Raw genomic sequence first — 27,719 nt, 5'->3', positions numbered from 1 at the left:
AACGGGGTGACGGTGCTTTGCTCCAGAAGGGTCCCAAGGAGAGAAGGGCGTCTTAGGTAGGAAAGCGCTCCGATTCGGCTTGCCTGGAGCTGCGTCCCCGGCCCAAGAAGAGGCTTGCTAAGAAGCAGAAAAGCCAGCGCCGGGGCAGCCGAGGAGCTCCTGCCAGCCTCGGGGAGCCCAGGAAGGCCGGCTGGCCCAGCAGCCCCAGCGGAGCTCTCCGCTCTCCTCGGGAGGATTCCGTGTTAATCGTGGGCGAGGAAGATCTCCAGAGCGACGGGCCTGGCCGCTTCTGCCTCGGTGGGAGGGGAGCCGCTTTCTGGTGGGGGCGGAGCTGGGGACGATACCGCTCCCTGCCGGCGCCCTCCGAGCCTCCGCTCTCTGCTGGCTGGGCAAAGCGGCGGCTTCGACGGGGGGTTGCGCAGAGCCGGGAAGGGCCCGCCCGTCTTGCGCCTTCGCCGGCGGAGGGCGGAGCGCCGCTCAAGGACGAGCCCCGCCCTGCAGGGGGCGCTGTGATGCCTCCCCGGACGCGGCTCATGCATATTCAGCGCGCTTTGTCCGCGTGACAGAGGGGGCGGAGCCAGGCGGCCAGCCGTGTCCGCGGGGTGACCGGAAGAGCCGCGACGGCGGCGGCTGGCAGGTAACCGCCGGGTGCTGCAGGGACGTCGGCCCCGCGCCCTCTGCGGCCCTCTCCCCTCCAAGCGGCCTCCTCTCACCTCCGGGCCCGGCGGGGCTGCCGGGAGGACCGGCCTAGACCCCCGCGCGGCCCCTCGGCCAAGGGGAGCAGCCCCTTCCCCGGCGGGCGCCCCGAGGGCCCGGGCCGGCCTGCGCTGCAGCTGCGGGCCCGAGGCGGCCTCCCCTCATCCCGGGCCCGTTGCTTGCGATGGAGGCGCGGACCGGGCTGCTCCCGGTCGCCCTGACGGCCTCGCTCGGACATTGCAGAGCTCTGCCTTAGCGGGACCTCCGGGAGGCTAAACGGTGGCGGGCTCTTTCCCTGCAGGAGCGGGAGCTGAACCGGCACTGCAGCCCAGCAGGTTAGGCGCCATGTCGACCGAGGCTACTGAGCTGATGGACGAGCGGGAGAGCCATTCTTACGAGGAGGAGGAAGAGGAGGAGGAGGAGGAAGAGGAGGAGGAGGAGGAGAAGAAGACCACCAGGTAGCGTGGTGAGAGGCTGGTGGAGGCTGAGAGAGCCTGAAGCGCCTGCAAATGCTTCATGCAAGGGAGGATGCTGTTTTTTTTGGGGGTTGCGGTGGGGAGGGGGCTCTGGCTCCTGGAGGGAGGCCAGTCCTGGAGCACAAAGAGATTGGCCCCCTCTGGGACTGCCAACGCCAGTCTGCGGTCTCTGACTTTGCCCATTCCCTTCTCTGAGGAGTGAGCTTGCCTAGCAAGGCCTGAGGTGCAAAAGGTGGGAGACATCATTATTTGGGGCACAAAGCATGCTCTCCTCGATGCCCCACAGAGTTGAGGGCCTGCCCTGTGGCCTGCAGATGGTTTGAGTGCCCTGCCACTCTCCCCAGGACCCCTGTCTCTTCACAGTCCCACAGACCTGTCTGAGCTGCTGAAGGAAGGGACCAAGGAGGCCCATGACCGGGCTGAGAACACCCAGTTTGTCAAAGATTTCCTGAAGGGACACATCAAGAGGGAGCTCTTCAAGGTACACCCTGCTTTATCCAAGTCCTGGGTCTCTAGTTGGGGTCAAGAGACAAATTTAGCCCATGCTCTGGAATAGAACAGCCCCATCTGTGGCAGAAGAGGGTTGGCTTCTCTGGAGTCCCCACTCCATCTCACCAGATCTTTCTGGGGCCCCTTAATGTATTTGTATCTCCTTTTTCTGGCTTTCAAAGCATTGAAAATGAAACCTCCTTCAGTCCTGGATGGGTCCAACTGGGGGATCTTTCTTTAACTAAAGCGAAGGGTCGCTGCTGGTTTTGGCACATTGGCCTCAGGGAGCAAGGTGGCCTCGGGCACAGCAGCCCAACGGCTTGGACAACAGGGTAGACTGGTAGCCACTGGCCTCTCATGGCTCCTTTGTTCTCTTGCAGCTGGGCACAACAGCCCTTTACTTCACATACTCTGCGCTGGAGGAGGAGATGGAGCACAACAAGGACCAGCCTTGCTTTGCCCCTCTGTATTTCCCCTTGGAGCTGCACCGGAAGGAAGCCTTGGCGAGAGACCTGGAATATTTGTATGGGGAAGGCTGGGAGGAGAAGATCCAGTGCTCAGAAGCCACTCAGCGCTACGTGGATCGCATCCACCATGTTGGGAAGCAGGAGCCGGAGCTCCTGGTGGCCCATGCTTACACCCGCTACATGGGGGACCTTTCTGGGGGTCAGGTGCTGAAGAGGGTGGCTCAGCGTGCACTGAAGTTGCCAAGCAGTGGAGAAGGGATCAACTTCTACATGTTTGAAAACATTTCTAACCCCCAGCAGTTCAAGCAGTTCTACAGAGCCCGGCTGAATGCCCTGGATGTGTCCCAGGAGACCAAGGAGAAGATCGTCAAGGAGGCCAACGGGGCCTTTGAATTCAACATGCAGGTGTGCGGCTGCTGGATTTCAGGGTGCCTGCTAAAGCCACCCCAATCTGAACCCATTCTTCTGGAGCTGGATGGGGGCTAGAGTGCCTCTTCTCCCAAGGCCAGATGAGCCTTCAGGCTGCCTGCTGTTGCCTTCTTGAGCAGAGCCCGTCACGTCTTCCTCAGCTCCCACGAGGCCCTAACCAGCCACTGGTGCCAAGTTCAGGTTTTTCTTTTCTTTTCTTTTTTTTTTAAAACAAGTTTTATTAATTTTCAAAACACACAAATCATCATTATCCATTACATGTTTAAACCTTTTTCCATTATAAATTATAAGTTCAGGTTTTTCTGTGGCCCAAGGGAGGAGCATCTTTTGTGGCATGTCAGGCTTGAGCCAGGCCTTCCATTGCTGCCTGCCTCCTGCTTTGACATCCTGAGGGACAGGGCTGGAATGTTTTGGCAGCAAAGGGAGTCTTTCTGCTCCAGAGCCTGGTCCTGGGCCCATCGCTCTCTGAGGCAGGTACTGCTATGAGGCGGCCCTGGTTTGCAGTCTGGCTGGAGCCCAGAACAGTCCACAAGGGCTGGGCCTAAATAAGCTGAGCACTCCTGGTGACTGAGCGCTCAGGGCAAACCTTGGACTTTGTCTTTAGGTCTTTGAGGAGCTGGACAAGATCGGGGCTTTATTACCAGAAGAAGCCCAAGATGGCGGCCTCCCAGTGCATGATGGGAAGGGAGACATGCGCAAGTGCCCTTACTATGCCTCGAAACTCGGTAGGTCCCAGTCTTCCCCCTTCCCTCTTTGGCTTCCTCCAGCCTCTAATGGTCCTTTTTTTTTCTCAGCTGGCTCCAAGGACGCTGCCTGCCCCTGCCATCTCGCCCTGGCTGCCCTGAAGCAGCCCACCATCCAGCTGGTCTTGGCAGCCTGTGTTGCGGTCACTGCTGGCATTGCAGCCTGGTACGTGATGTGAGGCTGGGCACCGGCTGCCCGTTGGCCCTTGAAGAAAGTGCTCCTTTTCTCCATTGACATAAGTGGACTTTTAATGCCGGATTTAATTGTGGAAACATTAAACCCAAACCAGTGTACAAATGCTTGTGTGTCCAAACAATTAGGGGCAGAAAACCTGAGCTATTGGCTTGAGGGGAGGGGGAGCCTGAATGGCTTGAGCTTTTGTCTTCCTTGCTACACAGAGGACGGGGGGGGGGGTGTGCACAGGCAGTTCTTTCACCTGGATGCAGAATGTCCTTCATTCCCGTTCAGTTGTAGGAGGGGCCTCCAATTTGTACATATGGAAAATGGTAATGGTTTAATTTTCATGTGACTTATAGACTATGGCGATGCCTCTGACATAATAAAATTGATCTTCGTTTCTGCAGTTTGCATGATTTTGGGAGGGCACTTTCCTGCTTCTCTGCCCCGTGAATGCCTTCGCTTGGCACGTGAGGGCATGTAAGCAGGCTGCCCACAGCCTTCTGAAAATAAGAGGGTCAAAATGAGCTCCAGGTTAACTTCTGTCCCCCCTTGCATAAAACCAAGGAATTCCCCCTTCTTCCTCTCTGGGGGATGAGCAGGGCTCCCTCCACTCTGCCCCAACAGACACACCGCACACACAACCACTGAGGGTCAGTCTTTTTATTTGATTACAAACATGGAAGAGCTTTGACAGGTTACTTCCCTCTAAGAAGAACGGGATGGGAATTTCCGGCTGGCTCCAAGTGCTTTAGAGAGCCCCTCAAACCCAGGGCAGGCCCACCCGTGCTCTGCAGCCTCAGTGGGCAGTCTTTGGGCGAACAGATGCCTGGGCATTACCACACATAGGGGCACAAGTTGCTTGAGACAAGGCAGCTCAGCCTTTGGAAAATTGAGCCAGGGACTCAGACCAGCCACCTGCTATCCCACACAAACCTCAGGAGCTCCTGTGCACCCTGTTCATCAGGGCCAAACAAGAGCTTTCTAGCAAAACTAGTGCAAAATGATGTGTGCGTGTGCCTTCGGCGTTTTCACATTTCCATAAAGTAGTTATTAAGTTTAGTACCTGAAACAAGCAGTCACAAAGGGAATCTGGGACAAGCACATTTTCTTGGCTCAGGGTTGGCTCGGAGCAGAGGAATATCTACAGCCTGCGGGGGTGGGGGGGTGGGCTGGCACTGGGCCTCCTGCACACCTCCAATGGGCAAGCTGGACTCAAGTCCAGCTAAGACGGACAGTGCCATTGCCCCCCCAAGTTGAGAGAGATGGCTCAGACAAAACAAGATAAGAGATGATGGGGGCCCCTGCACCTTGGCTCCTCTTTCTCCCAAATAAGGTCCCTGAGCAGGCACAGCAGCTGCAAGCAAGGAACAGCCTGGCTCCCAGTGCCCAGCCATAATCTACAAAGCACAGGGAGCTGTGCAGAATCAAACAGCCTCTTCAAACATGTAAGGAGCAATCATAGATTTGGGAACCACCAACACGGAATGAAACCTTTAAGCTTTCCCTTAGATAGAAAGGGAGGCCTCAGCAACAGTAATGACAAACAGAAAAGCCAACAGCTCTGGACTTCTGGGGGTTGGAGTTTGGCAAGAGAGCGGAGACATAGAAGGAGAGAGAAGACTGGATTTCAGAACTACTCCAGTTAAGGAGAGGGTGAGGGATCACCTACATATGCTCCGGATAGCGGCTCCTTGTGAGGGGACTGCATGGGAGTGGTCTATTGTAGGCATCAGTTCCAGGAGACAAAGGGATTGGCTGGTACCTTTTAAAGGACATTAAGTTTACTAACATCCCTTCTAATCACATTTGGAAATTGCTCATTTAAACCTCTTAATTCTAACACTTCAAAGGGACAAATCTGAACTATCACCCAGTGAATGAATGTTCATCCTGAACAAAAAAATCCTCAGAACTTTAAAAAAAATTGAAATGAAAGGCAAAAAGCCAAACAAGATTTTAAAATAAAGTTATAAATGAAGTCTCCAATCACATTTGGAATATTGAAAGTACCATAAAAATTTGAAATTAACTATATAAAATAAATAGCTTTTTGTAAGAACCAGAATTATTTTGGCTACCTCAAGTCATAACACAGAGAAGAGATCCTGTGATTTAAATTGGACAAGAGAGGGGACTAAAATCCAGTTGTCCCCCCCAAATCCCAGCTTGCTTTTAGGATTTACAAAATTATACAATATACCATTCACATTTAAATTAAAGATCTTTGAAGAATAGGGCCAGAAATCAGTATTAACAGTATCAGTAGCAACGTCTGTTTCTCTGGATAGACTGTCTAAAACATGAAGGAATGACAGGCGTGCAACATATTTTACTTGAAGCAGAAATAGTGGAATCAGAAATATTGCGTAGAAAAAGGTGTGGATTACAAAATATTCAAGATACTCAAATTGGAAATAAAAATGCCAGGAACAAGAGCCAAGACAAAGACCTGATAAATAAAAGATGTTGGTTAAGGCTTAGAAAGTCAAAGGATAAATACAAAAAGCAAAGCAAGACAATGACTTGGATGATGCACTTTCCACTGGATTTACAAAAGGAGCCTGCTAAAGCCTCAAAGCAGCCATGGAAAAAGCTGTATTCAAATTAATTGAAGATCAAGATGGTTAGAAATAAAAGAAAGGAATATACGGTTGCTTTGCTTGATCAAGGCAGGTTTTTAAAAAACTCCGGTAAGGCTTTATGGACCTTTTGCTAACACCAGGACTGAAAAGCTGATGATTTATGATTTTATGTGTATAAGAGATGGGAAGAAAAAATATTTGTAACTTTGTAGGGGGCAATATGAAATTTGCTTTAACTTGGGATAAAAATAGGAAGCCACTTCTTTACATATTTTACTTTCTTTCCTTTTTCCTATTTACCTTTTCCTTACTTTGCATGTCTAGGCTATCTTTTTCTGACTTTAATTTGTATTTGCTTTTACTATTATATTTAAGCTCTTTAATGAAGAAAATAAAAAATAAAATAAAAAAGCCAAGACTTTGCTCCTTCTCCTCTCCTTGCTGATTAGTGCCAAGGCGCCACTGTGGGTGAAGCCCTCGTCCTCCCATAGAAGGTGGCCCCAGCCAAGCAGAGGCAGCTCCTTGCCTAGGGAAGGTGAGCCATCGTCTGCCTCAGCTTCCCCTTCACATCCTCCCCCAGGAGCCAGCCCAGCAGATCCCCCGGCCTCGGGGCACCACAACCCCAGGCAAAGGAAGGAGGAGAGCAGAAAAGCATGAAAGCAGACAGGAAAGGCAAATCAGGAGGCAATGGCAGAGCTCTCCAGCCGAGCAGGCCCTGCTAGCACCTGCGCTTGTAGGTGTAGATGTAGGCCTTGCAGTTGGGGCAGGTGTGGGTCACATCCTTAAATTCATCAATCAGGCAGGGGATGAAGCAGCAGCCCATGTTGCACCTGGAAGGGAGAGGAGAAATCGTGATGGGCAGGATTTTGCATCCACAGCCCTCTTGCCAGCCCTGGACACCCCCTCCCTCCCCTGGGAGCGCGCAAGATGGCCTGCCCCAAGGGAATGGCTTGCAGGGACTGGCACGCCCCCCAGCTCCAAACTCAGATTTCACAGCCCGCCCCCGCTTACCCAATAAAGCAGCAGAGGAAGCCAAGGAGAAAGTTCATGAGGCCGATTTCATGAGTGATTTTGGTGGTGATGGCCTGCTGGCAGTGCGGGCACACTGTTGGGACAGGGGCAGCCTGGAATATCTCGCTCTGCAGGACCGTCACAGTGGTTGCGGTGCCCAATGGCACTAGCACGGTTGCCGTTTGCCCTCCAGCAGGGGCATAGGGGCCAGTGGGAGGGTGGTAGCCCGTGGAGGCGTGTGGCCCCAGAGGCGCACAGTAGCCACCTACAGAGGAGGAAGGGACTTGTTTAAGGCCCAGACAGCTCCAAGGGAGACTCCTTGCCTGGCCACTGCCAACCTAACATGCCAGGGCACAGAGACTAGAAATCAGCCTGTCCCAATTCCTCATTCCTGGCTGCACTCGGAGCTTCCAAAGCAGAGCAACTGCTCAGTGGACCACAGCCTGACCAGCTGCCGCAAGGGGTTTCACGGCCTTGTGACCAAAGGCCACTTGAGGGCAGGACAGAACCGACACCCCAAGTAGAGAATCACCTGCTATTCCACTCAGAGCAGCCCCTCACCTTATTTCCATTCTCTGGAGCTTCAAAAGTCTAGTTTAACTATTTCTTGCTCTGCCTCATATTGCTTGGATTGGAGATTTATATGCTGCTTTGATGTTGCTCGGCAAGATAAGATCCTGTTACGACAACAGGACATTCTCTTCTGCCACGCTTGGCTTATGTGCCACTCCAGCCATCACTGAGCAGCTTTTAGGCTGGCACATACTCCCCCCCCCCCCGGAGGGTGAAACAAAGCCCCCGGCCTCCCATGCCACTCACCAGGGGGGAAGTAGGGCATCGAGCTCTCTGCTGCAGGGGGAGGGATGAAGCCCGGCTGAGCGGGAGGCATTGCTTCATAGGGCGGGGGGCCAACATCGGAAGGGGGCTGCACCATGGCTGGAGGGCTCCTACCTGAGAAGATTTGGAAGAACGAGGTGTCACATGGAGAGAACGATGACCAGGTGGGTAATGGGTCACCAACAGAACCTTACCTGCGGGGAAGGGAAACCCATCCTTCTCTTCCAGGAGGGGTGCTGATGGCCCCCCAGGGTAGGGTGGAGGAGGGTCGCTGGACATGCTGAAAGAAAGATGCAGAGTTGCTGAGATGGTCGGAGGGCCGGCTAGGAAAGGTAAGAGAAAAAGAGCTCAGAGCCAAGGGGAAAGTGGGGGGGGGGGCTTTTCTCATGGGATTCTTGGCACAAAACCCCCCACAATGCCCTGCTGGTGCCTCCAGGGGAGAGGACCAATCAAGGCTTTCCTCCTGCCCGTCTGCTGGCCTAGCCTGAAGGGGAGAGAGAGAGAGAGAGAGAGAGAGAGAGAGAGAGAGCGACCACAGCAGTCAGACGGGGTGCTTGGCTCAGCTCTCCAGAAGAAAAGGACCTTGTTGAGGGATGCCCCGTCTTTCCCAGAGGCCTCCTCTCCTTCCAGGGTGTCTCTGCTAGCAGCTGAGCATCAGGGAGAGGCTGCTGGGGGAGACGGACTCCTGGCTATTCTGTGAATTCATCCCGCTGCAGCCGGAGATCCTCTGGACACACAGTCCCTGCAGGGGGAGTCAGACGCCAGTCACCTCCTTGACGGGAGGGGGGGGGGAGGGCATCAGCCAGGACCACAAGGAAACGTTTTGAGTCTGACCGTTTGGGGGACACAAGAAGATCTTGTCCGACTGCGGGTGGGGCACACCTGTGGTCTCTCCTTAGGGCAGCTCTTCAAAGGTGTCAGGCTTTGTGGCCAGACAAGACCCCATCTGGACCGGAAGGGGACACGCTGGGCTGGTGCACGGAAAGGGAAAGGGAAAGGGAGCGAGAGCTGCCTTGGGGAAGTTTCTCCCTGTGCAGATGACTTTAGACATCAGCTTCCAGCCCTGCCTGGGCACAGACCCTGGGCCCGCCAAGGGGCAGCTCCTGCCCTGCTGTAAGCACCATGCGGCTCCCAAGATTCCAGCAAGCTCACCGCAGACAAGTAAATCAGGCAAACGAAAACGCAGTTACAGCAATAACAAACATTCCTCTCCAGCCAAAACAACAGCAACAAATCCACCCAAACCAGCAGCTCAAAGTCACACTAACATCTCCACTAACTGCATTGAGGTTGGCAGCCCAGATGCGCCTTCCGTGCAATCGACCCAGCGGCCCCGTGGGAGGCAACAGCCGGGGGTTCATCGCCCAAGGGAGTCCTCGGAAAGGACCGGCCTCCCTCTCGCAGGCCTGGCCCCGCGCCCCGATCGCTCGGGAATCCCGCGGGACGAAGAGCGGGCCGCTGGCGGGGGGCCTGGACCGGTTGGACAGGCAGGCGGCGGCTGGCGCGGCTCCCGTCCCCTGGCAGACCTGACCCCTCCCCACCCCCCGGCCCAGCCAACGCCCGGGAGCCCAGGGGGGAAGCGGGCAACCCTCCCTCGCCCAGCACCGCCCCAGCGGAGGCCCGGCAGCCTCCTTGGGAAGAGCGACCCGAGGGGGCCGCAACCGCCCGGCTGCAGATTGCGGGAGGGCCGCTCCTGCCCCCTCGCCCGCCCAGGGGCTTCCCAGCCCCGCAGCCCTCGCGGGCCCAGCGGCTCCCTTCGGCGGGCGACACCTGCAGCGGCGCCGAGGCTCCCGGGTCAGCAGCGGCGCCTGCGAGGCCGGCGGCTCCGGAGCAGAAGACGCGGCGCGGCCGGGGAGAGCGGTGGCCTCGACCGGCGGGGCTGGCGGAGGTCTCCGCGGGGGCGCCGGGAAGGATAGTCCGGGAGACCACAAGCCCCAGCATGCCGCGCGCGAGGAGCCCAGGATGCTCTGCCGCCCCCCCGCCTCACCCGCGGAGCGGAACCAGCGAGCCGCTTCGGAGCCCGGCAGAGCGGGGCGGGGCCTCGGGGTGGAAGGGATCAATCCACGTTCAGGAAACGCCGCCTGCGTGCCGGGATGGCTCCCCCTCCGGGGCCGAGACGCGTGTCGGCATGGTTGTCTGAACCCGTCGGGGCTGGCGCGATTAGTCAGGCGCCCCGCGATGCCGGCGCCCCCGGTGCGAGGGAAGGCGAGTGGCACGGCAGAGGCGCTGTGGGTCCGGGCTGGAAGGCCGAGCCCATCCCCGCCGCCGCAGCCGGGCCTCGGGGAGAGGGCGTGGGGGTGGCGCCAGGGCCAGCCTGGCTCCGGGGCCCCTGGCGGCGGCTCCCGGCTCGCCCGCCTCCGCCGCCGCCCCGCCCCCCCGCGCCGCGTTCCGGGTCTCCTAGCAACCGGGAGAAACTTTCCCGCGAGCAGAACGCCGCCGCCGCCCGCCGCTGATGCCGGATCCCGGCCCGGGGCCGCCTGCCAGCCGCGAGTCTCCCCAGGGCAGCGGGACTATGAGCCACAGCCTCTCCTTCGTGGAGCTGATCAACCTGGCCATCGGGACGCCGGAGCTGGGCAATGTCAACTTCAATGCGCTGCACCTGTTCCTGCACAGCCTGGTGGAGCATCTGCGCCTGCAGGAGGCGAGGAAGGAGGTGTCGGTGGAGGAGCTGGCGTTCATCAAGCCGCCCCCCAGCTCCGCGGCCTCCGCTGCCACCTCAGCCACCGAGACCCTCCCCGCGGTGCAGAACTCCAGCTCCATCTTCCACCAGATGCACGAGAGGATCACTGCCATCGAGAGGCAGCTCCGGTTCCTGAATGAGCCCCCTGACACCGCCGAGCTGCTGGCCCGCAGCCAGGGCATGGGCCAGCCCGCCCTGGACATGTGGCAGATGATGCAGCTGAAGAAGAAGCTGGAGCTGAATGAGGAGGGCATGACCAAGGTAGCCCCACGTGGCCTTGCCCTTTGCAAGCAGGTGGCAAGGGCCCCAAACCACACCGCACCTCCAGGCTTCCAGTCAACGCCTCAGCTGGCCATCCTCGCCTAGAGTTCTCCAAGACCTCTGCTGCCCATCGGGCAAAGAGGCTCACAACTAGAGAATCCCTTGCTGGGTGGCTTTGAGCAACCAGCCGTGGGGAACATGCCCCGTGCCTTCCTCCCTTTTCTGCGACTCACGCGCTGTCTCCCCAGCGCCTCACTATCATTTCTGCCATCTTTCTGCTAAATTCCTAATTCCCCACCTTCCTCCTGGTCAAGGAGCTGTGGGCTGTTCAGGCATCATGAAAGGATCCCAGGTTCCTTATCTACTGGTGGGGCTGTGGAGCCACTGGAGGTTCTGAGAGTGAAGGCGTGGCTATCTCCCGCCCCGCCCTTTCCCTAGACTGCAACAACTGTATGGACGGCCTCCAAATGGTGCCGAGTCTCCGTGACGCCTCCTGTTTCCCCATTCAGGCCATGAACACGTTGCAGGACCTGCTGAATAGCATTTGTTCTCTGAAAATCGCCACGGAGGGCTTTCAGCAAGAACTGGCGCAGCTGAAAGAAGACGTTGCCCAGGTGAGTGCTCCTGAGGGAGAAAGACTCCTGGCTTGGGTCCAGAAAGGTGCTTCTTCTCCGTGGACAGAAAAGAAAGCCTCCTCGCCCAGCTGCAGCTCTGATCCTGGTTTTGCTATTACCAGATCAACGCAGAAGAAATGAAAAAGCGGCTGAAGTGCCTGGACAAACAAGCCAGGATGATGGAAGAAATGAAGGAGCAACTGGTGAGAGGATCCCCAACCCTCGGGCCCTTGCCACTCCCTTGGCACCCCCCAGCCCCATTAATCCAATACCCTGCCTCTCTTGCCTCTCCCTTTGCCCCTTGCAGCCTCCCCTGTTGAACCTGCTGGCAGAGGGAGCGGGGCAAGGCCTTCAGGTGGGCAGGCAGAGACTCAGGGAGTGCAGAAATGGGAGTGAGACAATATGGGTGGAACTTCAAGGACAGCACCCCACCCCACCCCCACCCCCACCTGGGCCTCAAAACCATTTAGGCCATTACTGTACGCTTCAAGAATTACAGAGTGGCACTTCCATAAGGGGCACCCGAAACTTTAATTAGAAAAAATACACCACCTCTTTAATGTATAGGGCTTTCTGTCCAGTTTTGAGCACCATTCTCCCCTCCTTAGTGCTTGCCCTTTCTCCCATCTCACTCCTTGGGCAGATGGGCTTTGCAGACAGACAGGCCCTGGGAGGCTCCAGTGTTGGTCCTGCTTGTCCTCCTCTCAGCCCCTGTTTAAGCCTCTGCTGCTTCTGAAAGCAAACGTTTGCCTCAGCTGCCCCCTCTCCAACGGGCTGAACCTTCTCTTCCCCTCTGTGGCCACAGGGGCTCGTGAAAGAAAGGGTCAGCCTGTCTGCCAGTGCCTCGGATGTGGTGTGCTGGAGTGCCCTTTGCGAGACGCTCACCGGCAAAGTGAGTATGGCTGAATTGCATCCTCACCCTGAAGGCCAACCTGGCACCTCTCTGTGCCTGCCTAGTTCTCTTGGCATAATGGGAGCAAGCCTGCCAACACACAGGTGAGTCAATTCCCATCCTTGGACAAATTGGATCCTCTTGACTCACCTGGGAAGGCAAAGGGCAGCAAGAATGGGGTGGGTCTGGAGGCCAGGACCTCCCTTGCTTGGGTGAGGAAGGGGGCAGGGGGCAGTCCCTGCAGCCAGCTTCTCCCTGCCATGCTGATGCCCTATGGCTGACCAGCAGAAGTGCCCCTTTTGGAGGAGACTACTGCCTTGAAAGGCACAGCTACACTCCTGCCCTGCTCTGGCATTTCAGACCTTCGAGGAAGAGGAAGTGGGCAAAGAGGAAGAGGAAGGGAGCAGAGAAAAAGAGGAAAGGAGCATAGAGAAAGAGAAACGGAGCAGAGAGAAAGAGAAACGGAGCAGAAAAGAAGAGGAAAGGAGCAGAGAGGAAGAGGAAAGGAGCAGAGAGGAAGAGAAACGGAGCAGAGAGGAAGAGAAACGGAGCAGAGAGGAAGAGGAAAGGAGCAGAGAGAAAGAGGAACGGAGCAGAGAGGAAGAGGACAGGGGCAGAGAGAAGACATCTCGGGAGATCCTGGCTGTTCTGAGCCAACTGCCGGAGAAGCACGATGCTCTCCTGAAGCACATCACTCAGCTGGAGGCCCAGTTGAAGTACCCAGCATGCCCTGCAGGTGAGGCTGAGAAGGGGATAGCACCCCGGGTGGGCCCAGCTGCTGCTCCCTGGGGGGGAATTGGGATGATGTCCCACTGGGGGCGCTGTCTCCTGGCCCTCAAAATGAAGCCCTCTACCTGCCTTGAGGTGGGCTCTGGCTCCTGCTTAACATAGCTTGGGGGCTCCAGCCTCAACCCCACCCCCCAGGCTGGTTAAGTCTGAGCAATCTGGCACAAGTTCTTTGTTTTCCCCCTCCCCCCTGCCCCATTTCTAGCTTTTGAAATGCCCCCCGAGCTGAAGTCACTGCTGGAACGGATGGAGACATTGCAAACTCAAAGCCAACAGGTGCCCTGGGAACCTGGGCAGGGGATGGACATGCCCCCCCATGAATTTTTTTCCACAAAAGTGCAAAGGAGAGGGAGGGAGGGAGGGAGGGAGGGAGGGAGAGTGTTCATCCATGGGGGAGGGTCACAGGAGTTGCAGGACAATAGAAATTTAGGGACAAATTGCTAAGGGGGCAAATCTCACCCTATGGTCTGGACATGCTCAACAGCTGACATCCAAGATGGCAGTCCAGTGGGGAAGAGGTTCTGGGTGGAATCCCCTTTGCCCTGGGCAACAGACAGAGCCCAAAGTACTTCCAGGATCCTGCCCGTTGGAGGCGTTGAGACTCCGCCTGCAAAGGCTTGGCAGCCTTTTGGGGGATGCAAGAAAAGCCCATTGCAAAACAGGTCTGGGTTTGCTCAGGCTCCTCAGTGAAGGTGCTGGTCACAGCAGTGGCTCGACTCGGGCCAAAGTTGCTGGCCACACCAGATGGAGTTGCTGGCTTCTTCTTCAGGGAAAGGAATCTCTGCAAGAGACCCTGGAGCAGATGGAGAAGCTGAGGGAACAGTATGAAAACCTGCAGCAGGGAGTGGAGAAGTTATCCAGGAGCAGCACAGAGATGCAGGTAAGGGGCTGTATGGCCACTCAGTGACCGGCCAGAGGGTCTGGTCACAGCTTGTGGCTGGCGGAGAAGCAGGGAAGCAGCCCAGGCAGTTTGAGCAGGAGGAAAAAATGGAGAGTCTGCAGCAGAGTTTTACTCCCTCTACAGATCATACGCAACCTGTTGCATCAGTTGGATGTCAAGAAAGCCGATAAAGACTCGATCCAAGAGGAGATGAATGTGGTGAGTCCCTGGGAATGGGAGGAGACGATCTTTCCCACACCCCAACTAAGTCTCTGGTGTGGAAAAGGAAGTGGGTTAGATGAAGCTTCCAGTTGCTTCTTCCCAACCTGAAGTCATCCTGGAGAAATCCCAGGGGTTTCGGCATGGCTGCTCCAGTATCACCAGTGATTAAGTGAAGTCCCATCACTATCCATGTAAAGGAGATGCCTTTCTGAAGGAAAGATGCCACTTTTTCCAGTTGGAGGCAGTCGCGGGGCTTCTGTGCCTTTAAGGGGAGGACATTCAACTGGTCTAGTTTCCTTTGGGGCCTGCATACGCCAAGCAGCAACTCAGGCAGTTGTTTCACTGCCTCGCCTCCAGTCCTTAAAGCCACAGGAGCCCTTCTGGAAGCACTTTCTCTCCCCTCCTCACCTGGCTGTCAGGAAATCTGGCTCCTCTCTTTCTCTCTCTCTCTCTCTCTCTTTCTGCCTGGTGTTCTCCCCTGCCACTGCCCCCTGTCATCTCCTGGACTTCAGGGAGGACTTGCTTTGTCTTCCCCCAGAAAGCTGACAAGAGCGCGCTGGAGGCCATGGTGAACCATGGGCAGCTGCAGCTGGCCACCAGCCAACTCAGCGAGATGATGCAGGACCTGCTGCAAAAGATGTCCCTGCAGGACAAGGACTGGCAGAAGGCGCTCGAGAAGCTCTTTGTGGACATGGACTGCAAGGTGACTCCTCCCTGCCCAGAACTCCCCCAGGGGACCATGGCAGCCACAGAGCAAGAGGGCCCACTCAGCCACCCTTGCTGCCCCACAGCTGGACCGCTTGGCCCTGGACCCCGTGAGCCGACAGCTGGAGGAGGTGTGGAAGTTCATCAAGAAGTACCTGAGTGAGGGACCCCGCTTTGACGCCGACAGCGCAGCTGGCTTCAAGAAGTGAGGAGGGGACGGCAGAGGCCAGCTGGAGGGGGGGGGTTTGCATAGCCTGCCAGAGGCACCCCCTCTTTTGGGCCGTGATAGAGGGAGGCTGGCGGAGCGGGAAGTGCAGCCAGCCCTGGCACAACAGCCCTCCGTTTGTGCCTTGCAGGCAGCTCTTTGAGAGAGTGAAGTGCATCTCCTGTGACCGGCCAGTGACCATGATGACCGGGCCGTAAGTATCCCTGGTGCCTTTCTGGGTTGGGCAGCAGATGGAGGAGGAGGAGGAGGAGGAGCAGCTGCATTGGCCCCTGCTTCTTCACAGGCACATGATCACTGTCCGGAAGGCCACACTGAAGCCTCGTCCAGTCAGTGCCAGTGGCTACGAATACCTCTTCCACCAGCAGAAAAGGTCAGCGACTCGGCTGGGGATGGGGGGGCTTCCTGGGCCAGCTGGGAGAGAGCTCTGGGAGCAGCCCAGAGGAAGCGCCTCCCTGCTGGATAGGAGGCTTTGCATTCCCGGCCATCAACCCCCATCCCCCCCCCCCCGCCCCAGCACTGCATTCCCTTTCCTGCTTGCCCCCTACATGGTGTCTGTGTCTCTGGGGCCGGGAGACCTGAGGTGGTAGCCGGCCTGCTTGTTGCTGGTGCTGAGCAGGGCCTCTGGCTCCCTTCCCAGGGATCAGGATCCGAGTGAGATGAGTGGCAACCCCCCTTTGCAGACCTGCTGGCAATGCCAAGCCCACCAGCAAGCCTGCGCCCTCAAGCACCTGTCCCGGGCCCAGGACTTCGCCACCCTCTACCCCTATGGGGACCCCACGGCCATCACCTACGACAATGTGAGCAGGTGTGGGAGGGAGGGAGGGAGGGAGGGAGGGAGGGAGAAGTGCTCCTGGGCCTCTGGAGATGGAGGTTCCTTCTCGGGGCCGTCCAAAAGGGACTGATCGAGCCTGGGGTGGGGCGGAGACTGCTCTCTGTGGCTCGGACGGGGGGAACCCCTTTTCTTTCTGTGCATGTCTTGTCTCAGACCGAGGTAGACATTCTGGGAGTGAACGGGGTTCTCTACAAAGGCCGAGTGAGCTCACATGCAGCGGAGCGGACGTTTGCCCTGCAGAAGGAATTTGCAGGTGGGTGAATTGGCCCCCTTGCGTGCCAGGGAGAGTCGTCACTTTTTCCCAGCCTGGCACCTCCAGATCCTTTAGAGCAGGGGTCCCCAACCACCGGTCCGCGGACCGGTACCGGTCCGTGGAACAAATCCTACCGGGCCGCTGGTTTGCTGGCGCCGCCATCTTGTTTTGATGAAAAAGTGCTTCCGGTGAGCTTTTCCGGGTAGAAAGCTCACCGGAAGCACTTTTTCATCAAACAAGATGGCGGCGGCAGCGCTTCCAGTGAGCTTTTCCGGTAGAAAGCTCACCGGAAGCACTTTTTCATCAAAACAAGATGGCGGCGCCCAGCTGATGCCGGTACTGGGCCGCGGCGCCCAGCTGATGCCGGTACCGGGCCGCGGCATAAAAAAGGTTGGGGACCACTGCTTTAGAGGGCCTGGTGGGGGGAAGCCAAGTGGCTAGAAATCCCCTCCCCAGCCACAGGAGGAGCCAGTGGGCTGCTCCGGCTTGCTTTCCCCATTCCCCCGACTCCTCTCCCCGTTCTGCATGCCTTGTAGAGTCTTGACAACCTCCTCACAGCCTGGCTGTTGTGCTTCTTCCCTTCCCCACACAGCTCTGAAGATTCCCCGGCCTCCAACGGGGGTGCGAATGGAGAGAGTCCGCTCTGCCTTTGCAGACATCAGCACGGTGCCCTACCCCTGTGAGTTGGCCTCCTTTCTGCCAGGGTTCAGGTTGTTCTGTTTTGGGGGATCCTCCCGCCATGAGCAGGGCAAGTGTAGCATGGGGGGAAATGGCTCGGGAAAGAATCCTGATCCTGCCTAATTTCTCCCTTTTGCAGCCTCTGCCCTCCGTCGAGTGGGGTCTGCAATAGCCAACAGCAACCAGCGACTGCAGCAGCTTAGCTGTGACCCTGTGGACAGAACAGTCATGGGTGCCGCCCTCAGAGAAAGCCACGTTCAGAACGAAAGGGACGTTCCAGGCCTGTGAGCTCAACTTCAAGAGCCCCACCTCATATCCTGTCTCTTCTTAAATACTCGCTAGGTTCCTCCCAGATGGGACAGGGGGTGGTAGAGGTGGAGGTGTCTTCCCTTCCTTCCCTCTTAGCCGGGTGATCAGGGCCAGGCCTTTCAGCCAGCCTCCATTATGGTGTCTTTCTAGGGGCACCCATAGCTTTTAGCAGACTCCTTCCCTGAAGATTTTGGTTATCCCTGCCAGATCTCTGACACTGTAATGGAAGAAGCTGCTTCTCGTCCATCTGAAACAGAGGCCACAGACTTGCATGGCTTTCAAAGGAGAGCGGCTGTGTCCACAACTACCATCATGCCCGACCTACGTCAGATGTACAGCAGATCATGGGCTAAAATGGTGCTTCTCTCCCCAGTGAACCAGGATTCCCAAACAAAACATTCATTATGATGACAGTGAACACACGAATTCCAGGGGCCAAGATCTTCCAGTTTGGGCCTTGGCATCGTCAGAAACCTGACCATGTGCCTTTCCTTCCCTTTCCATATGGGATCCCAGAGATATTCCTGATACTGTCCCTGTCTCAGCCATGGCACAGGAAAGCATTCATCGAGTGAGAAAATGATTCTATAAAGATTCTTTTTCTACATGCTGTGAACTGCTGCCTCTGTTCTGCAAGGAGCTTGGTTCTTTTTCCTCCAACTTGAACAGTTCCCTTTGGTGGGTGATTAGCAAGAGAGGGAAAGGTGCCCCCAAGCCCACTGGCAATGGTCATCCGATGCCTTGGTAGAAAGAAATCAAGAGGAAATATTGCAGCCTAAAACCTAGATGCAACCTAGATGAGGTGCAGCTGGAGGCTTGTGCGATTTTGCATTCCCTTCCCCATAAGTGTGGGCATGTACCCCTGCAACAGTCTTATCACCCTCTAAACCCAAAGGCCCTTGGAGGCAGAGAGCTGCCTCTCCTCCCTTTCCCGGGGGGGGGGTGGCTGGGGGCTCAAGGGTACAGATCCAAAGAAGCAGTTCTTCACCCTCTTCCACTAGGGGCCACTGAACCCTTTCCAGGAGCACCTTGGCTGGGGGGTGTGTGTGTGTAACAGGCAGAGCAGGGTCCCCATCCTCGCACTCCCCGGGAGAGGAGGTCTGGAGGGCAGCTGGGCAGGGATGCTGCTCCACCCCGGCTCCTGCACCGCATTTCTAGCCATCCTTGGCTTTCCTGCGGGGGGGAAGGGGGGGCGCTGCGGCCGGAGGTTGACGCAGATGGCCGTTGAGAAGCCTCAGCTTCGCTCGGGGATTCTCGCCGCGGGCCGGCAGTCGCGAAGTTGAGGCAAGGCGCGGAAGCCGGGCGCCCACGATCTTCAGGACCCTGGATAGAGTCCGGTAGCCCCTTCGGAGACCCGCTCCGGCTCAGCTTGCAGAAGGCGGACTTCAGCTCCCATCATGCTCTGCCAGCGCGGCTTCCGCCCGAGTCCATTTTTCCTAGCTCTCGGGTTGATTGACGGCCTGAGCTCCCGCCCTTTCCCCTGACGGGCGCTTGTTGTTTTCCCAGCCGAGTGCGGCGCCTGCTGGGAAGCGTCGTCCGTGGATAGGCGAACGGGCCGAGGACTGCCGGGCGGGCGGGGAGTGATGACTCGCTTTCCCGTGGTGCTCCGCGCGGCAGCGGCCTGCAGGCCTGCCTGACGGGCGACACAGAGGGGCGAGCGCCGCCAGCTCCTGCCCAGCCATGGGCTCCCTGCTCAGCCGCCGCATTGCTGGCGTGGAGGACATCGACATCCAGGCCAACTCGGCCTACCGCTACCCGCCCAAGTCCGGTGAGGCCCGGCGCTGGCTCCGGCCGCCCCCTCCCCGCCCTCTTTCCCGCTTCGGGGGGGCTCTCCGGGCCCCGGTGGCCTCCCGGGCACAGGGGCAGAGCTTCCCTGGCGCGGGGGCAGTCTACCCGAGCACCGGGTTGCGGCCGCGGAGGGAAAGAGGCGCGGGGCTGCTCGCAGAGCCCAGCTGGAGGGCCCCGGAGGCCGCCTGGGCCACCCGCCGGTGGGAAGCCGGGGTCGGCCGGAGGGTCGCGCTGGAGGCCGCCCTGCCCTGCTGCTGCTGCTGCTGCTGCTGGGGTCCTCTGGGCGGTGCGGAAGGCCCGGGAAGCCGGGCGTGGGCCGCGGAGAAGCGGGAAGGTCGGCCGTGGAAGGTCCTCTCTCCCTTTCTCTCCCCCTTTCTCTGGGCGCCAGGGAACTACTTTGCCAGCCACTTTTTCATGGGCGGCGAGAAGTTCGACATGCCGCACCCCGAGGGCTACCTCTTCGGGGAGAATATGGACCTCAACTTTCTGGGCAACCGGCCCGTCCAGGTAAGCGCAGGCGCCCTGGGAGCTTTTCCCCTAAGAACCCGCCTTTTATTCGGGGTCCAAATGAACGGGGGAGGTACATCTGGGGGATAAATTAATATTTATATATTTTGTGTACGTGTTTCAAAAAATAGCTCTTGTTTAAGATTTGCACTGCATTTTAAAAAAAACCACTGAATGTGGGAAATACTGAATTTTAATTGACGCTTTTTCTAAATTATGAATTTGAATGCAGTTCTGTTTTTGTAGATAATGATATACTGAAGTCATAGTGTGTTGAAACATAATAAGTTGGCTTCACGCCATGTGCCTAGAGAGTCCAGCCAGGAATGAATCCAGCCTATAATGCTAATTGGGCTTCAAAGTCTTGGACTGATGGACATGCCTGTAACATGGATGCCGCCCCAGGGAAGCCAAACCACCTCAGCCGTTGTCCTTTTGCAGGGGAGGAGAGAAATTCTCCCACCCCCTTTGTTTAGACCACGTCATGCTGCCCATCCACCTTTCGCCCTGCCTCACAGACTCTGGTTTGCCTTTCCAGTTTCCTTACGTGACCCCAGCCCCTCATGAACCAGTGAAGACCCTTCGGAGCCTGGTGAACATCCGCAAAGACTCCCTGCGCCTGGTCAGGTACTTCAAGCCAAACTGGCGGCTGGGAGTCCTTCCGCTCCTGGGAAGGTTCTGTGATCTGTTCCCTGCGGTTAAGGCCGGGGCTGCCTACTGGTGGATTGTGTTTCCCTTTGTCCAGGAATTCCCTTGCCATGTTTTTCATGCTTTGCCAATGATGGGGAGATGGCCTTTCTCACTTGTGGCCAAGCAGGGTCGATTTGGTTTGAGCTGCAGCACTGCAAACGCTTGTTCTTTGTGCTGCCCAGCCTTTGAGGCCGCCTTCAGCGGATCTTCCTGTCTCTGAAGGCCTCTCGTAAAATGGCCAGGCAGCAGCTGGGAGTTGCACCAGTTAGTTGGGAAGGAAGCGACCAAGAGACCCAAGTAGAACATGGGCAGAGAAATTAAGGGAAGATGAAGGGTGTCCCTAGCTATCAAAAAAACAATTTTGGTCTATTCTTGTTACTATTTATATTGTAAACTCTTTTTGAAAAAAGCAAGTAACAAGTATTAAAGATTAAATCTTTGGAGGCGCAAACACATTAGCAGAGATTGCCAACGGTGTAATTGTGGGGCTGTTAATGCAACAGTATTTGGAAAAGGCTGGGAAATGTAAGGAGATTGAGAGGCTTTAGCTGCCGAATCGACCTTTTGCCCATCCAGGAGATGCAGTGGGTGGATTTTGTTCCTCTGCTGATGTAGCCTTCCTTGGTGCAGGTACAAAGAAGATGTTGACAGCCCCACAGAGGAGAATGGGAAGCAGAAGGCCTTGTACAGCCTTGAATTCACCTTTGATGCAGATGCCCGGGTGGCCATCACCATCTACTGCCAAGCAGCAGAGGAGCTCATTGGTGGCATGGCTGTGTGAGTGCAGGGACTGTCGGGTTGGCCAATCAGTCGGCCTCTCGAATCTGGCTTCTTTTGGTGGCGCTTCTGGGAATGTGAATGTTGCTCAGTTGGCTGCTGCTGACAAGCAGTAGCTCCAAGTCTCATTTGCAGAGATGGGGGGGGGGGGAGTGGGTGAAATTAATGAGGGGTTGGTGTCTGTAGGCCCAGGTAGAGCCAAGCGCTGCTTCCTGGGATGCACCTCCGACCTTGTTCCTCACCTGCAGCTACAGCACAAAGAACCCTTCTCTGCAGTCGGAGACAGTGCACTACAAGCGAGGGGTGAGCCAGCAGTTCTCCCTGCCCTCCTTCAAGATCGACTTCTCCGACTGGAAGGATGAAGAGGTGACTCTGCTGTCTTCTAGCCGCTTCCCGAGTAGAGGAGAGTCAGGGCACTTTGCGACTGGGGGGAGGTTTGGCTTCCTTGGTCTTTCTTCGGGGCTTTGGAATCAAAGCCATTGGGTTCATGTGGCACCAGAGCCGACCTGCCCGCCTCTGGGAAATGAGTTCAGCTGTGGGAACCATAAGGAGGATCTGAGAGGGCAGGAAGGTAGCATCTGCCGGGCCTCAATTGCATCAGCCAGGGTTCCATTGCTCTGTCCAAGGAGCCATTTTGCCCGCCATCTCAGCAGGAGAGGAATGAGCCAGCAGCTACTTGGATGCCTCTCAGAGGGATGTTCTCTTGTGCACTCAGTCTGTGGCTAATCTCTCGGCCTTTCCTTCCAGCTGAACTTTGATCTGGACCGGGGCATTTTTCCAGTGGTCATCCAAGCCACAGTAGACGAAGGCGATGGTATGAGGCAGATTCATGCCTGTAATTGGGCATGTCATTAGGGCTATGTCAGGTTGTGAGGGGGCGGGTTGAAAAGGAGGGCCAAAGGGGTTTGGATAGCTGCTTGTTGAGTGGTCTGACCTCCCCTAACGTTGGCAAGAGTGCCAACCGTTCAATCCTTTGGGATGCTTGCAAAGAAGAGGCTTCCCATTCTGCCAGCCTCCTGCTCTCCTGCATCCCAGCATCAGCTGCTCCCTTCAGTCCTTGGGATTTGTCCACTTGTGCCTCCATCCCAAGGGAATCCCTTGTCGTCCTCCCCCCCCCCACACACACACACACACACTCCAGTCTTGGCTGGGAGAGCCGAAGTGGTCTCCAACAGAGGTTTCACCCAGCAAAAGGGTTGCCTGACTATCTCCTCCCTGCTGGGAGACGTAGAGTTGGCCCAGCTGCTGGACTCCTAGTTTGGATACTCACAGGTCTTATCATTGCCTCCTAGTTGTTGTGGAAGTGACTGGCCACGCCACATCCTCCTGGCTGCCTTTGAGAAGGTAAGAGGTTCTCTTGCAGGGCTCTGGATTCCTCCCCCCATGGCTGGCTTGTCCAGAGCTTTGATGTGTACCTTTAAAATGCAGTGCCGCATCTGGAGAGTTGGGTCTGCATTCTAGTGATTGCAGGTATAAACTAGGTTGGGTTGCTTCTTAATATTCCAGGTGGTGTTTTGACTGCTATGTTTTTCTGCTGCAGCTGGAAACATTTGCATCCCAAGCTTTAGGTCTTCTAATGTTGCCAATTCAGGGATCTCTGCAGCAACCTCAGAAATTGGGCTGGGAGTTTCCGTTGCAAGCAACGTGGGCTACTTACATTCTCTTCCGGCAGGGCTAATCTGTTTCCCTTCTTTCTTGCTCACCAGCATGTCGATGGCAGCTTCTCTGTAAAGCCCTTGAAACAGAAGCAGATTGTAAGTGTTTTCCTGCAATCCTGGGGGGCTGAATGTTTCCCCAGTGGAGCCCTTTCCCGTGCTCTCTTACTTCCTGGTTTCCCACAACTGGGAAGCTCTATTGGGTGGCAGGGAAATGCCCAGATTGCCCCCCTCATTCCCCTCCGCCACAAGTACCAGCCAGGATGCCGCTCCCCAGCCTGAGCAGAGTGCTGGGCCTGACAGCAGGGAAAAGGGGTGGGACCCACAGCTCCCCTCTTGGGTCGGGAGATGAAGAGTGTTTGGAGGCTAAGTCTAGGCCTGCACCACAGCCCCCCTTGCTGCTGCAGTGAGCTTGGGCCCCTTCTCGATCCAGGTTCAAAGTGGGCTTCAAGGATTCTTTTTGACCCAAATCTTGTGGAGCTATTTAGAAAGGGATTTTAGAGTCGTTTTTAATTGGAAACAAAAACTCGGAATTGACTTGGAATGGGCAGGGACACGTCTACTGGCAGTCAGGTCTTGAATGTCTGCTTGTCCTGCCCCCCTGCCCCTCCCCGGCAGGTGGACCGGGTGAGTTACCTGCTCCAGGAGATCTACGGCATCGAGAACAAGAATAACACCAAGAGACCAAGGTAGGGAAGGAGCCCCCCACCCCTCCCCACCCCCAGCCAGGAAAAGGCCAGGTTGGTTCTCCCATCAGCTTCTGCGCCTGCCCAGAGGACTTCCCTGAGGGCTGGGAGGGGCTTCTCTGCCTCTCCTGGTCAGTGGAGGCGCTGGATGCCACCCGGGGTCCCTGCTGTCCTTGCTGCAGGCCTTCGGGTTAGCCGTGTCCATCAGAGAGGCCGGCCACTTGGGAGATGTGGGGGTAGAAAGGTGAGGAGACTCCCAGCTCATCCCCTCCCCCATGTCCATCCGATAGCCCTGCGATGATGAAAACAGCGACAACAGCAACGAGTGTGTGGTGTGTCTCTCAGACCTGCGGGACACTCTTATCCTGCCCTGCAGGCACCTCTGTCTGTGCAACTCCTGCGCCGACACCTTGCGCTACCAGGCCAACAACTGTCCCATCTGCCGTTTGCGTATGTGGGGGGGCCTCCCTTCCTTTGGGTGTTTGAGAGGGGCCGAAGGGAGGCTGCCAGAAGGGCAGGGGTCCCTGAGACTGGCCCACCCCTAATGCCTTGCCCAGTGGGTGCTTTGGGTGCTCGACCCCTTGGGCGCCAAGGAATGTCTCTCCCTTCTCCCACAGCCTTCCGTGCGCTGTTGCAGATCCGGGCAGTGAGAAAGAAGCCGGGCACCTTGTCGCCACTCTCCTTCAGCCCCGTCTTGGCCCAGAGCCTGGATCGGGAAGAGCATTCGGTGAGCCTGGCAGGGCCCCTCCCCCGGGTTCCTGGTCTGGAAGGAGGGAAAGTGGTCGAAAGCGCTCCCCCAGGGACGCCAGAAGCCGCTCTCCACCGTGGGAAGGAAGTTTGGGGTGCTAAGATTATTCCCCCCCACCACCACTTGGCTCTGTTTCAGTCCCTGTCTGAGGTTTTTATTCTTGATGTTTCTGGCCAACTTTGAGGGTTGCCCTTAAAGGTGGAGTTTGTGTTACAAATTCAGGCTTTGGCAATTTCTTGTGTGGTTGTGAGAGCAGAACTAGCCGGGTGCTGGTCCCTGTTCACACCTGGAACTGTCCTTCTGCCTCCCTGCAGTGCTCGGACAACATCCCCCCAGGGTACGAGCCCATTTCCCTGCTGGAAGCCCTGAACGGCCTGCGCTCTGTCTCGCCCTCCATCCCCTCGGCTCCCCTCTATGACGAGATCAGCTACTCCGGGGTGCTGGATGGCCTCCCTCCACCTAGCCGGCCCCTCGTGGGGCTTGACCGAGGAGGTGTGGAGAACAACCACCAGAAGAGCAAGCACAGCAAATCCCCGGACAGGTGAGCGGCCGAGAGCTGGCTGGCCCGGCTGTTCCCACAGGTCCCTCTTGCTTCCCTTCGGGAGGGAGAGGTGTTGCCTTTCCCTAATGACCCCTGCAATCCCCCCCCCCCCATTTGCAGTGCTCTCCGGTCCCCCTCCTCACCGATCCATGAAGAAGACGAGGAAAAATTCTCGGAAGACCTGGCCCTGGAGCTGCCTCTTGCTGGGACAGGGCACATCCTGGGTGAAGACAGCTCCCCTGAGGTGAACCTCTCTCCATTTTAGAAGGGCTCTCGTACCCTCTTCCTCCTTGGAAGGCTCTGGTCAGCTCAGCACCATGGTTTGTGGAATGTTGAGGAACAGCCACACGTGTCTTGGAAGCAGCAGTTTAGGCTACGCCAGAGTGCACCATATCTTGTGGCTGAGCTCTGCGCCGCCCCTCCCCCGCCCCCCAGCCTTCCCTGGTGCAGGACTTGGCTGGTTTGCTCCCGAGAGAGATTCCTGTGGAGACCATGAGCACAAGCACATGGCACAAGCACACAAGAGGATTTGCTGTCCTTGGGAGGGGGTTCTCGATTCCCAGATCTTCCCTACTTCTTCAAGCCTGCAGCCCAAATCCAGGCAGAAATGGAGGGACAGATGATCGTTTTTGCTGGGCTTGGAGGTCACGATTCCCCCCCACCCCCCCACCCAAGGGCTGTGGGAGGCCCTTCTGACAGGGGCCGGAAGGCACTGCTGAAGTTTTTCCCTTGTGCCTTGGAAGTGTTTTCTTTGGCAAAGTGGAGACAGGCATGTAACATAAAACGAGATATTGGTGCAGTAGAACTCCCTGGTTTACACCCAGTGTGAGGTGCAGAGCTAAGCTTGCCCTGTTCTCTTCTCCCCCAGAGCCTGGCAGCTGAAGAAGCCGAGGTGGTTACTGCCCTGCCACCAGGTGAGCCCACTGGGGATTCGGGGGCAGGATGTCTTGGGGAAGGCGGCTTGTTTGGTGCCAGGGCTGCTGGGGGATAGATAATTCCCCCTTGTGGAATTGAGCCCCAAAGGTCCCATGAGACAGAGGACAGACGCCTGCTGGGTGCAGAGGGAAGGTCCTGGGCAGCCAGAGGAAGCGGGTTGAGGCCTGCTTCAGCCTCAACCCCAGTGGGCTTCCTCTGCTGTCCCCCCAGGTAGCCAGCCTTCCTCCAGAAAGGATCTTGTCCAGGAGGGCAGCAAATCCTGTGAGGCCCCCCAGAAAAAGGAGAGTGAGCTGCCTGCTGATGTCTACCTGCCAGGTAAGGGCCTGCAGGTCTCAGGGAGTCTGGCCTGGGTCTTGGGCTCCTTCCTTGCAGCTGGCAGGAAAGAGCCTGGCTTCTCTGCACCTTCCTTTTCTTCTTTCCTTGCTTCTGTAACTCCCTGGGGGCTGCAATGGGGAGAGCTGGGTCTGCCCCCTTGGCCCTTCTAGCCTTCCTCCACAAGGAAGGTCGAGCCCCACAGGCAGCTTGCAGATCAGTGTGGGAGGCCCGGGTGTGTTTTGTGGGTCTCAAGAGGGCAAGAAGCAGTGGCTCAAGATGGGGCCTGATCAGTGTTTGCGGGCTGGGCGGGAAAGGTGGGACCCATTCCCTCTTGGAGCCCCGTGTTTGGCCCCGACAAGGGGCATCATCGATTCTGAGCCTTTTTTTCTAACATCTCCCTCCTTTCTGTCTGCCCTCTGGCCCTGTCCTGCCTGGGCAGCCCTTGGCCCGGATGCCTGCTCTGTTGGGATAGAGGAGTAAGTCGGTACGTCTTCACTTTCTTCCTGTGCGTCAGCAGGCGCCTTCTCCAAAGCTGGGTTGGGAAAAGGGCAGCCACAACCGGGTGGGCGCTCATTCTCTTGAGTTCGGTTGGCCCTTTCTGCCCACCGCCATCCAGAGGGGACGAAATGGGCCTGGCTCTTCCAGCAGTTTTGCAGCACCCAAACAGCTTCTCTCTGCCGCCTGGCTCCCTACAGCCCTAGGAGCATCAGGGCTGCCACACTGCCGAGCTGCCTCTTCTCTTCTCCAGGCTCTTCGGACTTCACCGGAGCCCTCCCACACCGCGGGAGCAGCAATTCCGGGCAGCCGTTTCTCTTCCTTCAGCCTCACCTCTGTGTTGAAAGTGGGCCGAACCCATCCTAAGTACCTGGCCCAAGAATCAAACTCCGAGCACTGAGGCCGCCCACCTGCAAGAAGCTGGGGCCCCTTTTCCCTCCCTCCCTCCCTCCCGGAAGGGACACAGCTTCAGACACAAAGCAAGATGGACCCATTTCCCCCCCCTCCTCCTCCTCTGGGCCGCTCTCAGGCCAGCACCCTGCCTCTTTCCTGGATGTGTGTCTTTGTATGGACGTGCATGACCCCTTTGTAGCCGTGATGGGAGACCCCCGGTCTGCTGCCATGGACAGTCCTCCCCCAGTGGGGACCCTTTCCAAGCCTCTGCTCTCTCACTTAGGCATTCTTGGACGCAGTCAGCCGTTTGGGGCCTCTGCGAGAGCAGCCAGCCTCAAGCGGCTCCCCACGTCCAGGCCTGTGTGTTAGAGGGCTGTTCTCTCCATCTCCCTGCCAGATGCAGCACTTGCCACCTGCTGATTGTGGCCACGGTTCTGGGACTCTTCTCCCCCTCCAGGCCTCAGGACTTGTGCAGGAGGAGGCCCCTTATTCTGCTGCCAGCCACTCCCCGCTGCCCTTTCCGCCTCCCTCCCGCAAGTCTCTTCTAGTGCCTGTCTTCTTTCCACACCTAGGAGGTGTGTTCCTATATTTATAGTAATAAACCTTCTTTTGGTGTCAGTCACTTTCTGGTGCTGCTCATCATTTGAAGCAAAGGAACGGAGGGGTTGGTTTGTCAGCTGTTTGAGATAATCCAGACCAGGAAACCAGAAGTATAAATTCTAATACCACTATTATTGTAAGGGTGACCAGACAGCATGAGGTTGTGCCTGGTGTTGGAGGTGGGGGGGAAATGCCTTGGCCTGCCTTTGAGGCTGATCATTGGTGGGGGCTGTGGACACCACCTGGTTCTGGGCCTTCCTGAAAGTAAGAAATTTTGGCAACTGAACTGCCGAGGCGGTTTTGTGTTTATACTGGGCGGTGGCTAAGCTTTCCTAGGTT

At 57.0% G+C, this 27,719-nt stretch overlaps 4 protein-coding genes across 9 annotated transcripts; 3 read left to right on the top strand and 1 right to left on the bottom strand.

The window, feature by feature from the left end:
- Positions 1-394: 394 nt before the first annotated feature.
- Positions 395-3,880, top strand: HMOX2 (heme oxygenase 2). Of its 2 annotated transcripts, none has more exons than XM_026683388.2 (6): positions 395-637; positions 998-1,154; positions 1,536-1,653; positions 2,042-2,533; positions 3,162-3,282; positions 3,352-3,880. In XM_026683388.2, exons 2-6 carry the CDS (start codon positions 1,042-1,044, stop codon positions 3,477-3,479), a joined length of 972 nt encoding a protein of 323 aa, XP_026539173.2. In that variant the 5' UTR covers positions 395-637; positions 998-1,041; the 3' UTR covers positions 3,480-3,880. The 2 variants fall into 2 exon arrangements, with proteins under 2 accessions (XP_026539173.2, XP_087798507.1); XM_087942381.1 differs by having other exon boundaries at positions 568-637; positions 1,001-1,154.
- A 246-nt stretch (positions 3,881-4,126) lies between these two features.
- On the bottom strand, positions 4,127-9,944 carry CDIP1 (cell death inducing p53 target 1). Of its 4 annotated transcripts, none has more exons than XM_087942383.1 (5): positions 9,682-9,944; positions 8,106-8,234; positions 7,894-8,025; positions 7,075-7,339; positions 4,127-6,893 (listed from the first exon to the last, which is right to left on the bottom strand). In XM_087942383.1, exons 2-5 carry the CDS (start codon positions 8,188-8,190, stop codon positions 6,782-6,784), a joined length of 594 nt encoding a protein of 197 aa, XP_087798509.1. In that variant the 5' UTR covers positions 8,191-8,234; positions 9,682-9,944; the 3' UTR covers positions 4,127-6,781. The 4 variants fall into 4 exon arrangements, with proteins under 4 accessions (XP_087798509.1, XP_087798511.1, XP_087798510.1 ...); XM_087942385.1 differs by having other exon boundaries at positions 8,106-8,191; positions 9,899-9,941; XM_087942384.1 differs by having other exon boundaries at positions 9,899-9,939.
- On the top strand, positions 9,937-17,865 carry C12H16orf96 (chromosome 12 C16orf96 homolog). 2 transcript variants are annotated; one of them, XM_087942376.1, is made up of 17 exons: positions 9,937-10,852; positions 11,362-11,466; positions 11,589-11,669; positions 12,272-12,358; positions 12,719-13,094; positions 13,350-13,420; positions 13,914-14,024; positions 14,169-14,243; positions 14,785-14,949; positions 15,038-15,156; positions 15,308-15,370; positions 15,461-15,547; positions 15,815-15,974; positions 16,163-16,262; positions 16,855-16,941; positions 17,080-17,224; positions 17,457-17,865. In XM_087942376.1, the coding sequence occupies exons 1-17, from the start codon at positions 10,364-10,366 to the stop codon at positions 17,470-17,472; spliced, it is 2,337 nt and encodes a 778-aa protein (XP_087798502.1). In that variant the 5' UTR covers positions 9,937-10,363; the 3' UTR covers positions 17,473-17,865. The 2 variants fall into 2 exon arrangements, with proteins under 2 accessions (XP_087798502.1, XP_087798501.1); XM_087942375.1 differs by having other exon boundaries at positions 17,400-17,865.
- A 992-nt stretch (positions 17,866-18,857) lies between these two features.
- MGRN1 (mahogunin ring finger 1) lies at positions 18,858-27,402 on the top strand. The gene is given in 18 exon segments (XM_026683238.2): positions 18,858-19,017; positions 19,426-19,544; positions 20,083-20,171; positions 20,865-21,011; positions 21,260-21,377; positions 21,759-21,825; positions 22,304-22,324; positions 22,327-22,355; positions 22,718-22,765; positions 23,285-23,341; positions 23,344-23,355; positions 23,643-23,802; positions 23,970-24,079; positions 24,415-24,641; positions 24,762-24,885; positions 25,510-25,555; positions 25,788-25,892; positions 26,641-27,402. Coding segments are annotated over 18 exon segments (1,680 nt in total). The 5' UTR covers positions 18,858-18,929; the 3' UTR covers positions 26,754-27,402.
- Positions 27,403-27,719: the final 317 nt, after the last annotated feature.

The sequence above is a fragment of the Notechis scutatus genome, chromosome 12, assembly GCF_049901735.1.
Source record: "Notechis scutatus isolate UNSWTSFEM ecotype Mainland chromosome 12, rNotScu1.2, whole genome shotgun sequence".
NCBI lineage: Eukaryota > Metazoa > Chordata > Lepidosauria > Squamata > Elapidae > Notechis > Notechis scutatus.
Note: the sequence above shows the minus strand (reverse complement) of the source record. Positions and strands in the feature narration are given on the sequence as shown.